General features: G+C 55.0%; 1 protein-coding gene across 2 annotated transcripts; it reads right to left on the bottom strand.

Moving 5' to 3' along the window:
* Nucleotides 1–820: 820 nt before the first annotated feature.
* Nucleotides 821–13,945, bottom strand: Lrrc32 (leucine rich repeat containing 32). 2 transcript variants are annotated; one of them, XM_042689693.1, is made up of 3 exons: nt 13,857–13,945; nt 8,961–9,054; nt 821–4,641 (listed from the first exon to the last, which is right to left on the bottom strand). In XM_042689693.1, the coding sequence occupies exons 2-3, from the start codon at nt 9,048–9,050 to the stop codon at nt 2,734–2,736; spliced, it is 1,998 nt and encodes a 665-aa protein (XP_042545627.1). In that variant the 5' UTR covers nt 9,051–9,054; nt 13,857–13,945; the 3' UTR covers nt 821–2,733. The 2 variants fall into 2 exon arrangements, with proteins under 2 accessions (XP_042545627.1, XP_042545628.1); XM_042689694.1 differs by lacking the exon at nt 13,857–13,945 and adding an exon at nt 13,074–13,145.
* Nucleotides 13,946–15,004: the final 1,059 nt, after the last annotated feature.

Raw genomic sequence — 15,004 nt, 5'->3', positions numbered from 1 at the left:
AGGAGTGGAGGCATCAGTGAGTTGGGCTGCTGGGAATCCCAGGTCAGGGAAGCTTGGCATCTATAGAGACAGAGTGTGTGAATGTGTCCAGCTCTTACTAAGAAAGTGTCAGAGGCAGGGAGGGTGACCACTAGAGGACACATCCTGGGGCTCAAAATGCAATTCAATGACATGAAAGGCCAGGGGCTCACTCCAGACTCTGCTGCAGCGCCTTGATTCTGCCCCCCAGTACTCACTTTGCCCCTGGCCCTGCCCTACCCCAGGTGAGGCAGCTCCCACCTCCCCTCCCCCACCAGCCCCGGCTCCAAACTCACCCTCCCAGTACCGCCTCCCCCCCCCCCAACTCCCAGCCAATGGGCGGGAGGGGGGGGTCTCACCTTATATGGAAATGGTGGAAGAGACAATTTGATGTACAGGGTCATGGAGGCCCAGGAGGGTCTGCTGCCAAGGGCTGAAAGTCTGGCTGTGGGCTGTGAGCCACAGGAGAGGAATGTGATATCAAGGGTCTTCTTACTATGTGTAAGATGGACAAGGCCCGAGTCTCCCTGAGGTGGGGCAGGGAGTGACATCGCTATAAATGGAAGTTGCCAGTCCCTCAGTGTTGCAGTGAGGAGGGTCAGGTGTTGGAGGCGAAAGAACAGGGGTGCAACAGGACCCTGATGGAAGTTGAGGTCCTGGGTGGTGATGGTCCAAAGCCCCAGTATCTCCCAGAGACTCACCACAAAGATCAAAAGATCCTGAGTGAAGTAAGGAGGTCAGAGTTCAAGTGGACACCATGACATGCTTTATCCACAGCAAGAACAAGGCTGGCAAGGCACTGTTTCTCCAAAATTATACTTTAATACATTCATGTGGTATACAAAGAGCTGGTCCCAGGGCTCCTGGGAGGTGACAGCAGCATAGTGTAGTGTTTTCAAAAGTCAGGCACAGGGCCCAGTGTGTTGACCTCTAGGCCTGCGGAGAGTGCTGTGTGTGGTAGCACCTGACCCCAGCCTGGACTAAATCCACCTGATTTCCCCAGCCAGAGCCTAGCTCTGGCTCTGCCCATCCACTCTCTGATCCTATCATCCTTTCTCTCCTCAGTTTTCTCATCTGTGAAACGGGAATGAATAGCATCTCTGTTTCTCACTTGTTACCAAGTACATGTGTAGACCTAGACTAGGCACAACCAAAATAATGAAGACAATGACACAGGGACACAGACTGGTTCCTACTGCTTCCCTTTTTTGTAACTGCAGGGTGTGAGTGACAGGGATTTTATGAGTAGGTCTTTCTAATCATTTTCCTAGAGGGGAAAACCCCTGCAAGATGAGAAATGAAAAGAATGTTTGGAGCTGGTATTATTTTGTGATGTAACAGCTGAGATCAAAGGAAAGCACAGGTATCTACTTCTGGCCTTGAACCCAGGACCTTGGCAAATACTCAACCACATCCCCAGCTGTTTCATTCTCTATAGGTTCTGCCATTGACATGTGTAGCTCTGTGCAAGTACCATTCTCTTTCTAAGCCTTATTTCCTTCTCTGCACTCCATGGACACAAACTCCAAGCTAGGCTCAATGGAAGGAGAGGGAAAGAGAATGTAAAGGCAGGACCCACACCAGTCTGCAAAGGATGGAAAGAAGGAAACATAAGGCAAGAAAGAAGGAGCATAATGTGTGCAGAGCTGTCTTCTCTGCTTAGACCCTGGTCAGGCCCCTGGAAATAGGGCCACTTCCTGTCCTCCAAACAGTGTGGAGGGTGGGAATGCCAGAGAAGGTCACTGCACCCCTGCAGTAGCAATGCTTAGGCTCTGGAGACAGAAGGATGTGTGACTCTCAATGTGACAGATCGTAGCTAGGAAACTCTCTAGAGAGACTTCTGAAAAACTTGTTTTCTTCTTTTATACAATTGGGGGGGGGGCAAACCCCACCAACTTTTGAGAGTGGTCACACAGAAGCAGACACAAGGCTTGGCTGTGTGTTTCCAGCTGCAAATCAGAGCCAGAGATCTACAGCTCTCTTGGCTCAGCAGCCAGGGCGGGGCTGGCCTGGAGAAAGGGTTTTGGCGAGGGGTGGAGATTCCAGGCAGGAATGGCGGGGGGAATGGTGTGCAACAGGAGAGTGCCAGGGAGGTTAAGGCCTGCCTACAAAACAGGAAATGGAATAGCCCAATATGGCCAGAGCTCAGGATGACCACCTCTTAACCAGCCTTCCCAGAAGTACTGAATCCAAGACAACTCATGAGGCTCTGGTGTCTCTCTTCCGGTCACGAGCTCTTCGGTTTTTTTCTTTTTTTCCAGAAAGGCTGAAAGTCATTATCAGAAAATATGACAAACAGGCTGTGTGGAAATGTCTCAGACAAATCCCCTTGGGCTTGGCCCTCCCTTTCTGTGCCATGGCCAGGGCAGAGCTCTCCATATTGAACAGGCTGGGGCTGCAGAGCCTTAGAGCCTGGAGCTTCCCCCACCTCTGGCCTCAGCGCACTGTGTGGTCACTGCCTGCTCCACAGATAGCCACCTGTCCACCATCCACCAGAGGGTGGCCTGTGGATGCTTGGTAAAGATTTGTTGAACTGATGAGTCAAGATGATTCTCTACCACCTGTGCAACTTCTGGTTGCCATAGCTGACCCCATGTGCAGCCTGGGAGGGGGTCCCCTGAGAATGCAGGAAGGTACAGAGAAAGGAACTCTTGGCTGGGGGGTTAAGAGAGCAGGGTTCTCTCAACCACCGCCATCTCTGTGCTTCTGGCTCCATTAGGCTTTGTATTGTTGGTTAAACTTCTGCCGGCGGATACAGCAACAGGTAGCAAGTGTGGTGAGGAGGATGGCAGCGACCAGCGTGAAGGTGAGGATGATGATGAGGTTGACATTCTTGAGTCCCCCCTGGTCACAGTCTTCAGGACGCACGTGGCTCAGAGCCACCTGGGCCTGGGAGCCAAAACGGCAGGTCAGGTCCTGGGTGGCATCCACGTCCACGCGGCCCTGGTGCAGTTGAGCCGCCAGCCAGCCATTGCCACAGCAACTGAGTGGGTTTCCCTGCAGGTAAAGGCGGCGAAGGCTGGTCTCTAGGCCGCCCATGGCACTGCCTGGCAGGAGGCTGAAACTGTTGTTCCGCAGGTCCAGCACCTCTAGGGACACAGCCTGCGTCCAGGCAGGCAGTTGGCTGAGGTGGTTCTCAGCCAAATTGAGCCGCTTGAGGCAGCGGAAGCAGGGCAGGTCCACCTGCAGGACGGTCAGCCCGTTGCCCTGAAGGGCCAGCACCTCCAAAGAGGCCTCCAGGCCTGCCAAGGCACCAGCCGACACATCCAGACCAGGGTTGGCAGAGAGGTCCAGCTCTGTAAGTGGGGTGTGGAGGAAGGCACCTGGGGGGAGAGTCTCTATCTCATTGCCCACCATGTTCAGAACGCAGAGGGTAGGGATGCCAGAGAAGGTCACACAGCTGTGGGGGGAGTGGGGCTCAGTGGGGCCCCCACAGGGGGTGATCCGGTTTCCCTGCAGGTTGAGCCTCTGCAGGCTGGCCAGGCTGGTGAAGGTGTGTGGCAGCAGGTCCTGCAAAGCATTGCCCTGTAGGAGCAGGGTCCGCAAGGACCCCAGGACTCTGGTGCCCATCTCTAGTGCCACCAGGGCATTGTGGCTTAAGTCCAAGAGTAGCAGGCAAGGCAGTGTGCCAGCATGCCGGGCCGCAAAAGCCCGCAGGCAGTTTCGACTAAGGTTTAGGAATCGTAAGGAGGTCAGATGCTCCAGAAAGCTGTCAGGGATGAGCTCGATCTCATTGTAGCTCAAATCCAGGTTTAAGAGTTGGGAGAGGGAATGAGTACTGGCGTTCCAGCTGGGATTGGAGAGGGGCACTGCTGACCAGCCCTCAGATGGTGCCTGGAGGTCCTCCTTGCCCTGGGGCTGCCCCGCTGGGAGCCGGATGAGGTTGTTGGACACGTTCAGGTAGATGAGTTTAGGGAGTGAGGTCAGGTCAGGGAAGTGGAGCAATTTGTTCTCTCGCAAGTCCAGCCAGGTGAGCTGGAGCTCAGCCGGGGGCTCGGAGGCTGTCTGGAAGGCCTCGATGCTGTTTCGGCTCAGGTCCAGCACCCGCAGCTGCTGGAGGCTGAAGTCTGAGATACAGGTGAGGGAGTTCCTGGAGAGATTGAGGTGGGCCAGGCGGGGTAGGGTCTCAAAGGTGCCATCCTCGATATCCATCAGCACATTGCTGTGGAGGTCCAGCCGCTCCAGGTCAGGCATGCCCCGGAAGGTGTGGCGGGTGAGGCGGGTCAGGCTGTTTTCGGCCAGGGACAGCGTGCGCAGGCTGGGGGCCTCCCCCAGCAGCCTCTCCACCAGGCCGCTGTATAGACTGTTGCCAGATAAGTCCAGGGAGATTACGTGTGGCAGGTAGCCCAGGCCACCAGCACTGAGTGCGGTGCCTACCGCCAGGCGGTTGTGAGCCAGGTTGAGGTGCTCGAGGTGAGGCAGGGCCTGCAGGACTTGGGGCTGGAGGACGCTGATCTCGTTGCTACTTAGATCCAGGTGACGCAGAGCGACATAGACACCCAGAGGGGAAGTCAGGACACTCTGCAACTGGTTTCCCGATAGGTCGAGGGTCTTGATGTCCAAGGGGAGTGTTGAGGGGACCTGGAGCAGACCAAGGCCCTGGCACAAGGCCTCCTTGTCCACCTGGTGGGGGTAGGGGCAAGAGAACAGCCAACATGAATGAGGGTAATGTTTCCTAAGAAAAGACTCCTAACCTGCTGCCAGGCTTAGGCAGACTCTTCCATGGCATTCCAGAATATTTGACTTTTCCCCACCCAGTCAACTGTCTGATGACCCCCATGCTGCTCCCTGTGTCTAGCAGCTAGTAAGTAGAGTCGTGGGCAGGAAGTCGAGGGGTAGACAGACAGAAGGATAAAAGAAGTCAGAAAATCCCTGTACGGATTTCCATTTTATAGGAAACTATGCCACGTTCTCCTCAGAATAATCTAATATGGTGGGTCCGTTCTAGGGCCTGCAGAGTTAAATTTCTGGCACTGGCCAGGAGCCACACAGGAGGAAGATGTCCCCACAGAGGAAATGGGCATTTTGTCCTCCTGTTACCACCTTTATTTTGGTTTCCCACTCTCGGGTCTTGCTCAGGGGATCAGGACAATGGGGTGGGCTCCGGTGCGAGTTCCTAGATGTGACCTTCTTTCTGCAATGGCTACTGACCCATCCCCACTAACATCAGTGGCCTCCTTTCCCATGGCCTGGTCCAGCATTGGACTCTGGGAGTAGGGACAGGTAAGAAAACACGGCAAAAGACAGCCAAGGTCCCCACCAGCAACAGTCTTTGGTGACAAGACTGTGATTTTGCTGTGTGACTTCTGTCAAGTTTCATTACCACTCTGGGTGTTTATGCAAACATGAACTCATCATTCTGTAGCTCCCACTTGGTATTTTATATTTTCTTAGCTCTTTTAGTTCTGTATATAAGGTTGGCTCAGATAATATATAAGGGAGACTTCAGATCACCCAGCTGAAATTTAAAGCCAGGTCTTCGAACAACCAAAGACTCCACTCTCAATCCAAGTCTTTGGTCTCCAAGTTCTCAGGACCCCAGTCTTTTCCACCAAGGGTCAGACTTAACCGAGTACCTGGCCCAGGGCCACTCCTATTCCCAGCCTCTGTCCCCATTGAATACTACTCACCCATCCACTCAGTAACTTCCTGGGGACTGTTCCAAACTCTGCTCTCCCAGGCTGCCCTGCTTAGACCCAGGGTGGAGTCCAGGACCCTGAACAAAGCCTTCAAGCCTCCTGACACCTGTCTCCTTGCCTCCTACCCAACTCTACTCAGGCCCACATATAATAACACCAAATGGACACTACACCCCCCACATCTACCTCTGGCTCTCCTCCTTGGTCTGGTTATGCCACTCCTGAGCTCCAATATCGCCTCTATCAGGGAGCCTTCCCTGACTACTACAAGTTTTGTGCCCATGAATTATGACTGTCTGTATGGACCTGCTAGAGTGAGCTCAGAGATGGATGCTGTGTCTCACACCTGTGATCTTAGCTACTTAGAAGCCTGAGATCTGACGAACACAGAAGCTAGCCAGAGCACAAAGTTTGTGTGACTCTTATCTCCAAACCAGTTAAAAGCCATAGGTGGAGTTGTGGCTCAAATGGTAGAACACCAGCCTTGAGTAAAAAACCTAAGCAAGAGTGTGGGGCCCTGAGTTTAAGCAAAGGAAGAAAAGAAAGAAAGAAAGAAAGAAAGAAAGAAAGAAAGAAAGAAAGAAAGAAAGAAAGAAAGAAAGAAAGAAAGAAAGAAAGAAAGAAAGAAAGAAAGAAAGAAAGAAGAAGAAAGAAAGGAAGGAAAAGGAAGGGAAGGGAAAGGAAGGAAAAGAAAGGGAAGGGAAGGAAGGAGGGAGGGAGGGAGAGAGAAAGGAAGGGAAGAAGGGAAGGAGGGAGGAAGGAAGGAGGGAAGGAAGGAAGGAAGGAAGGAAGGAAGGAAGGAAGGAAGGAAGGAAGGGAAGGAAAGAAGGAAGGAAAGAAGGAAGGGCAAGCTAAGAGCAAGAAAAGACTGGGTCGATTGATGTGGATACCTTGGACCTGGCCCACGGAAAGTAGTGAATGAAAGTGTTTAGTAAAGGGCTAAAACTTGAAGACAATCGCCACTAAGGAGAGAGAAGAGGAACTCTTGGTATATTCCGATTGAAGTCAGAGCCCTTTAGAGCAACAGAAAGTGAACTAACCATGTCCCAGATGGGGAGACAGGACCAGCTGAGGCCAGCTATTGCTTACATGGGTGTAGGGAGCCTGTGGCTGAGCCAGCAGGAGGGCATACTACCTTGGGGTGTCCAACTAGGTCATGCTGTCATTCCTCCCCAGCACCCCAAGATGAGCCATTAGTAAGGAGTCTAACTGTTCGGTTTCAGGCATTTGTGTGACCAGTAAACCTGGCAGTAGCAGTGCTGGCCCGCACCTCTGGAAAAACAGTTCCCTGAGGCCCCAGAGGACCCAGGGAGTCCCCTGCAGCTGGCTACCCTGGGAAGCCTGCCATGGCACCTTGCCAGTCCTCCCCACCTCTGTGCCTGCTGAGCCCCAGGCATGCCTGTCTCCAGCACTGCAGCCACCTGGACTGTCCTGATTTCAGAAGAAATGGCAAGATGAACACGATGTACTGCCCAAAGTCAGTGTCAGGAGCTCAACATGGCAGGTTGCTCCTCTTTCTGGTGCAAGCTGAGCCTGACCTCCTGGCCCTTGGCTGGTCAGGTCTCCAGGCTCATTCCACAGAATGGTAGGTATCATTGACTGAGCACTTGCTGCATAGGGCTCTATGCTGGTTATGCTGGTTGTGTTTGTCACCCCCATGCCAACTCACACCTAGGTCTCTCTGGATGGGCAAAGGCTCTCTGGGGCACCAGCCCAAGAGGAGCCAGGGCACAAGGCTAGCCTAGCCCAGAGCCTGAGACTTGCTGCCCTCCTAGGTGCCAGGTCACCTGTTGAAGAGGCCTGGAGGGGGGTGCCTTGGGATACCCACTTCTCCAGCTCAGGCCAGGAAGAAGCCTGAAGATGATCGTGGCTCCCAGACCTGCACTGCTAGCTGCCCCCAACCCTCAGCTTCAAACTCCCAGTATCAAGAAACTTTACAGGGAAGTGCTAGAAGGACGGTGGGGGAACAGGACCTGGCCAGGGCTTGGCCCCTCCCCTCTGCTCTCTGCGATGCCAGCCACACCCACATTTCCTCTTAGCAGAGAGGACTTACCACCCAACTCCGTTCACAACCTGGACATGGGCTAGAATAAGAATGAAAAGAGGAACCGACAATAGATGGCATAGGGGAGCTGGGTTCAAATCCTGCCTCTGTTACTTCAACTTGTGGGGACCTAAGGGAGGGCTGTTGTTGTCCGTGTTGGTTCAGAAACAGCTTCCTATCTGTTGTTCTCCCCCCCCTCCCCACCCCGAGTCCAAATGGCTTCTCCTCTGCCTGCTGGAGACCAAGATCTTTCATCCCTGAACCTCAGCCCTCCGAGGGAACTTGGATATTCAGTGGTATCTGAGGCCTTCTCTGCCTATTATTTGAACTCTCAGAATCTCAGAAGGACTCTGAGGGGCAAGAAGAGTGGATGGCCAGGGCGGGACACTGCAGGCCTGGGCAGGCCCTGAGCTGGGTTGTTGGCAAGTAGCATCCCATACTTCTGGCCTCCTGAGACAGCTACTTGTTCTCTGACCTGGGGGTGGGGGAGCTTCTGGTAGGTCAGTCCCTCCTCCAATCCAGCCCTGGCTTTGACCTCAGCCACTGCCCAGCCTTACAAGTGCACTGAGGTAATCTCTACCCTGTGCCTCTCATCTTCCTGATATGAAGCAGGCAGGAAAAAGGAGCAAAAAAAATAAGACCTGACCCCCTGCACTCAAGAATTTCTTGGCCTGGCAGCTAAAATGGATGCGGACCCATCGCCAAGCACCCCATATGCTCAGCATATTTTGTATGGAGGTGGAGGAAAGTCTGGGGGTGCCCAGGAAGGAACCACTGGAGGTCAGCTGAGGAAGGTCAGGAAAGGCTTCCCAGAGGAAGTGGCGTGTAAGCTGACCGGAGTGAGAGAAGGGCATTCTAGGTCTGAGTCAAGGAGCCCATCCAGGGAAGCAAATTGGTCCCCCATAGAAACTAGCACAGAGGAGCCTCTCCCAGCTGGCCCTTCCCACACTCCCAACACAGACTCATACATATTCTCCCCCAGCTGGGCCAAGGGCCCCCTAGGGACAGCTTAGGGAAACAGAAGCCAATATTCATAGCACAATGCTGTTGGTCAAGCCACCCAGCCACTCTGAGCCTAAGGTTCCTCCTCAGTGACGTGTGAATCCTGGCGCTTACCTGGTCTGGTCTTTAAATCGTCTAGTCGCTGTTTATGAATGTAAGACCAATCCCTTCCCTCTCCTGATGACTCTAACCTCTGGCTTGGGGCTGGACAAGGATGGGTGGGGCGGCCTTCTCCCTGGCTGGGCAGGGCAGCTTACCGTCTTACAGGAGGACCCCTTGTCTTGGTGTTGGGAGATGGTCAGGCCTAGCGTCAGCGCGGCCAGGAGCAGCAGGATCCGGTGGCTCATGGCTCTGTGTAGTGGGGAGAGGGGAGGGGACAGTGTGAGGCCACATTGCCAGCCCTACCTCTCCTGCCTGTCTGTGCTGCACTTCCTCAGGGACCCAAACCCACAACTGAGCTAGCATCAAGGTACTGCAAAGGACGCAGGCAGGACACATAGGGCTGCACAAAGGGCCTCAGAGAGCCAGGTGGGAGGTGTATGCCTGCAATCCCAGCACTTGGGAGGCTGAGGAAGGAGGTTCACATGTTTGAAGCCAGCCATAGCCAAGGGGAAGCAAGTGTTTTAAAGCCATAGGAGACAGCCTGAAAAAAGAGGAGAGGAACCCTCAGGCAAGAGGAGAGGAACTCTACAGATTGCGCTGGTCTGACTCAGGGCTGAAGGTTGAAAGAAAGATGCCTCTGACTCCATTTCCATCAAGACTACAAGCAGGTCCCCCCAACTCTAGTTCCTTAGGCCCCATATAGAATTCCTCATTTTTTTATCTATAGTAGCTCACTCCTGTAATCCCACGAGGAGGTAGTAGGTACTGAAAGGAGTTGTGGTTCAAGTCTAAACTTTGCCAGCCAAGGCAAAGTTTAAAGCATCCTATCTCAACCAGTAAGCTAAGCATGGTGGTGGACATCTGTCATCCCAGCTACATGGGAAGTGTAAATAGGAGGACCACAGTCCAGGTTGGCCAGGACAGAAATACAAAACTCCATTTGAAAAACAACCAAGATAAAAAAGGGCTGGGGCCTGGCTCAAGTGGTAGAGCACCTGCCTAGCAAGAGCCAGGCAGTTCAAATTTTAGTTTTGTCAAAATTAAAGAAAAGAAAGTGAGAGAAAGCATGAGAGAAATAACTAGAATTCTTCATTCTCTGCCCCTTTATTTGGACCTTTTTCTTTGGATTCTGATTCTCAGCCCTTCCCATTGTTCAAGAACAGCACAGGCCTCAACAGGAAGCCCCGCTGGGGCCAGGCCTCCTCTGCCTGCTTGTGCAGGCTGCCAGCCCCGCACTTCCACCCTGAGGGCTTGCTGTCCTCCTCCCCCAGGGGTTCCATATAGGCCCCACAGGGTTGGATGGAGGGGACCCCAGAGGCCTCAGCAGGGTGAGATCCCAGTGATCCTCCCTGAGGGCCTGAGCCCTGGGGCTCCCCACTGGGGACACACAAACCTTTCTTCATCTGTTCACTCAAATACCATCTTAGCCAAACACCCCCACGCATCTCGGTGCTAAGGGCACAGAGCCACGCACAGAAATGGTCACAGCATGGACAGATCAGGCCCTCCAAAAACACATCTGACAGCTGCTCCTATCTCTACTTCCCTGCCTTGTGACCTTGTACAAGTCATTTCTCCTCTCTAAGCGTGTTTCCCTTTCTGGGGTTAATGATAACCATGCAAATGTTGTTGAGGATGAATGACATAGAGTCGGTGAAAAGACCACTCATTCCACCCCAGTACTCTTCTCTGTACTTCACAATGATTAACTCAGTCCTCACAATAACTCATTGACCCAGCTTCATCATTACCATTCTCATTTTTATACAAAAGAAAAGTAAGGCTTAGAGAGGTTGAGTGGTACCCTTAAAGCCACACAGCTAAGTGGCAAATTCAAGCAAGTGTGGCTCCTGGGTCTTAACCTAAAGGTCTCTCCCAAAGTGGAGGGTCTCGGTAAATGCTAAGTTGTAACCCTGAAGGAGGCTCTGGGAGAAAAGGCATTTGCAGGGCCTCGAGGGCTGGGGTTGTCAGAGGCATTGGTGGTGGAGTTTAAAGGCAGTTAGATGGCTGCTCAGAAGTCCGTTCTTGCTGGAATGTGCAGGGACCAGCGGGGACCATCCAGCCCTGCTGCCCACTCCCTCAGGCCCAGGTCTGGCCTCAGCTCTCACCTGCAGTGGGCTGGGCTTTCACAGGAAATTTGGCTCTGTTGTTTAAAAGGCAGATGGGCTTCCACCAGTTCAACATTAGCATACAGAGCTCTAGCGAAAACCCCCCCGAGTCCGGCCTTGGGCCCTCCCCAGCCGGCGCTTGTCTCTAGGCTGGCTTCTTACTGTCTCCTCTCCTGCTCTGAGTCCTGATACTTCTGTTTCCTAAGCTCTCTGAGTATCTTTCCACTGCTGAGCCTTCACTTTCTCCCCCTCTCTTCTACTTCTGACTCCTGCTTATGATGAGGGGCTTGGCTGAGCTATCACCTCCTTCAGGAAGCCTGCTCTGGTTCCCCCAAGGCTGAGCTCTGTCTTCTGGTCCTCCACAGCCTCTGAGCTTCAGAAAGCCCAGCTCTAAGTACTCTGTGCTTTGCTCCACATCCTTTACAAGGGATGTACCCCAAGAGCGGAGGGAACCTCTCTACTCTGAGACTCACCTCAGGCAGGCCAGGCAAAGAGGACGTGTACCTGAAGGCTCTGTGGGACTCCACACAAGGCACAAGGGAGCCCAGGGTGTGGAGGCCTCCACTGCTCACAAGCTCTGCTCCAGGGCCAAGCTCTCCCACCTCTCTGCCTCACACTGATTTTCTACCCTCCTCTGCCATTGCCCTTTGCCGGCAGCTAGCTATGACTGCTCTCCCTGGAAAAGAGACCCCAGGCCTGCTCACCTTCCTCCACTGTCACCTCCACATTCAGGTGGCACCATAATCCTGGGCCTTGATTGTTACAACAGCCAACCCACTTATTGGTTTTCTTATTTCCCCAACCCAGATACCCTGTCCAACCCAGGGCAGCAATAGAAATATTTAAAAATCATCCATCAGATTGTTTACTCTGAAAACCTCCCAACGAGCCAGGTTTACACAATCTTCTCTCCGTCTCCCTCTTCCATCTGCCCTTCATTTCTTCACCAAACTCTAGCTTGCCTGGGTTCCTCAAACCTGGTGAGTTCATTCCTGCCCCAGGGCCTTGCTCCTGACGACAGGAGCATGAGGAATGCTCTTCTCCTAGCTCCTCGCAGGAGGAGCTGTCCATTACTGGTCACTGATTTCTTCTTCTGTGGGAATCAGGGCCTGCGAAGGTACTTACTAAGGACCCTGTGCACAACGGCCGCAGTGAACTGAATGATGAGAGCCGAGAACGGGCAAGGAAGGGCCCCGGTTCAGTTCTGAGCTGAAGACGGAGAAGCCTAAAGGAGTCCTTGTTTTCCCCCTCCTCTGCCCCCAAGCCGATGTGAGCATCTGCACACCCAGAAGGGACAGTCCCCACAGCCCACGGGAACTCTTACAGGAAGGGATCTCTCAGCTGTGATACTCCTCAGCAGGGCCTAAGACAGTGTGTGTGGCATGGCAGTGCTATTCTCCCATACAGGACAAGGGAGCACCAGGCATGGAGCCCAGGCTGCTCCCATCTGCTGCTCACCAGCCCTGCTCTAAGGCCAAGCTCTCTTACCTCTCTGCCCCAGTGACCCACCTCCAGGGCAAGCAGCTGGGTTCCTATTCTGCCACCAGAAACCCCAGCTATAGTTCAGGTGAGGGTGGCCATGGAGGTGTCTGGGACACTTCTGTGACTTGCTACAAGGACCCACAGGACTGAACGTCCTAGGTGGGGTGTGCAGAGGTGGGAGGCTCCAGGCCTGTCCATGAATGATGGGAGGGGACACAACAGGACTCTGAATGAGATGAAAGGTGTGGGTGGACATGTGTGTAATGTGTATGATGTGTGTGTGTGTGTGTGTGTGTGTGTGACAGAAAGACAGAGACAAGACAGAAAGAGAGGAGGAAGGAGAAAAAGGAAAAAGAACACGAGAAAAGAGGGGGAAGAGTGGAAGAAGAGGAGAGAAGGGAGGGCTTGAGGAGGGGAGGACAATATCAACAATCATAACAAGCCACCCCTAGTGTATAAAGAAGTTGGGCAGTGAAGCACTTGACCTACATCATCTGAGTATTCTGTCAGCCCAGTAAGCAAGTACTGTGATTCCCATTTTACAGAAGAGAAAGTGGAGGCTCAAAGAAGTCAGGTGGCGATTTACTCCAGGGCTAGCCACTTCCTGAGGAGTTTGGAGCTGGGACTTACCCAGGCCGACATCCCACAAGGAAAATGAGACTCAGAAAAATGACTTACCCAAAGTCACCCAGGCAGTCAAGAGCAGAGTCAAGATCAGAAAATCTAGTCCCTCTGCCTCGAAGCCAAGACCTCCGCCCTCCGCCACCAAGGACCCCACACACAGGGCCCAGGCCACCGTCCAGGCCCAGGGCGCTCCCGCGGCTCCCAGGCTGGCTCTGAGAACTGGCAGAGTGGGGTCCTGGGAGCGCCGCGGACTTTCACAGCGAGCAGTGAATCACTAAGGGCAAGACCCGACGTCGGTGCATCCCACGAGGGAATTAGACCTTAACCCAAAGGAATGTGGCTGGGAGGGCGGAATGTCAGGCAGCTCGGGGTGGGGGTGGGGGTCCCTCACGTCTCACCACCCATAAAGAAGGCCGGCTTCCAGCTCCCCCAAAGCGCGCGGGGGAAGGGAAGTGGGCGCGCGTGCCCTCCACAGACGAACACTGGCAGGCTGGCTAGTGCGAGAGGATGAGAGATCTACTGGCCTGGAACAGAAGGCGGGTCGGGTCGTGAGTTCAAATCCCGATCCACCCCGGGGCCCCGGGCCCCCTGCGGACTCTGCTCTCCCAGCTGTCAAATGGGCGCGTTGAGCCCTTCTGGGGTGGAGTGGGGAGAGGGGGGCTGGGGAGACCCCGGAGAGTCGGGGACTCCTGGGGACCCGAGAGGGTCGAGCCCCGCTGGGGGCGCGAAAGGGTGGTGGGGAGGGAGCGTGGGGCGCCCCCCGTGGATCGCGGGGTGGGGCGTGGAGCGTGGACCCCCGGCGCGGGCGGCCAGCCTCTCCTCGCCGACGGCCCCTACCTGGCTCAGCGCGCACGCCGCTCCTCTCCGGGGCAGCCGCGGTACATTTTGCGCAGCCCTGGCCGGGGTCCGCCCGCGCCCGCGCCCGCGCGCGCCTGGTCCCGGGGTCACCGGCCGCCCCCGGCCGCGAGGGGGCGGCGCCGCGGTTTAAATACCTCTCCCGCCGCGCGCTGGCCACGCCCCCCTCGGCCGCGGGGTCCTAGCGCCCGCCTCTGCCCCGGGGGCCCGACCCGGCTGACGGCCGCGCGACCCCGCGGGCCCGCGGTGGAGGCTGCATCTTCCTGGCGCGGGAATCGCGGCTGGGGACGCCTGGACTGAGCCCAGACGGCGCGCGCGCGCGCGAGAGAGGGTCGCGAGGAGGCGGGGCGCGGCCTGGGACCGCCGCACGTGCCGCGAGGTCCCGAGGCGGGGGCGCCCCGAAGCCGCAGGTCCGCGGAGGAAATCCTGGCGCCGCCGCACTCCGCGCTCCGGCGGGGGCTGACCCGGGAGGTGACTGACGGCCGCAGGACGGGAAGGAAATGACCCTTCTTTGGCCCTGGGACGGCTGCGGGGGGCGGGCGGGCGGGGAGACGGGGAGTTCCCCCGCAGCCCGACCACCCCTCGCCCTGGCTATTGAAACCCCAGTTATCAGATGGAGAAGCTAGGGTTAGGAATAGAGGTAAAAACCAGCTGGCCTAGTCTAACCAGGCGCCCCCTTATATGGGGACCTGAGGTTTAGGAAGGTTAAAAAGGTATATTCAGGGGCTGGGAAGGTGACTCAGTGGTAGAGCGCTTGCCTTGCACTCCTGAGGCCCTGGGTTCGATTCCTCGGCACCACATAAGCAGAAAAGGCTGGAAGTGGCACTGTGGCTCAAGTGGTAGAGCGCTAGCCTTGAGCTGAAGAGCTGAGGGACAGCGCCCAGACACTGAGTTCAGGCCCCACAACTGCCAAAGAAAAAAGAAAGAAAGAAAAACAGAAAAAAGTATATTCAAAGGGATATGGCTGATACAAACAAACAAATGGGGTTGAACCGGGTGCTGGGGGCTCATGCCTGTAATCCTGAGGAAGCTGAGACCCAAGGATCGCAGATCCAAGCAAGCCCTACAGGAAAGCCCATGAGACTCTGAGGATGTCCAGTTAACCACCAGAAAATCAGAAGTGGAGCTGT

This window comes from Dipodomys spectabilis, unplaced genomic scaffold (genome assembly GCF_019054845.1).
Source record: "Dipodomys spectabilis isolate Male_0828 unplaced genomic scaffold, ASM1905484v1 ptg000003l, whole genome shotgun sequence".
Lineage (NCBI taxonomy): Eukaryota > Metazoa > Chordata > Mammalia > Rodentia > Heteromyidae > Dipodomys > Dipodomys spectabilis.
The sequence above is the reverse complement of the archived record's forward strand: the minus strand, read 5'-3'. Positions and strand labels throughout refer to the sequence as shown.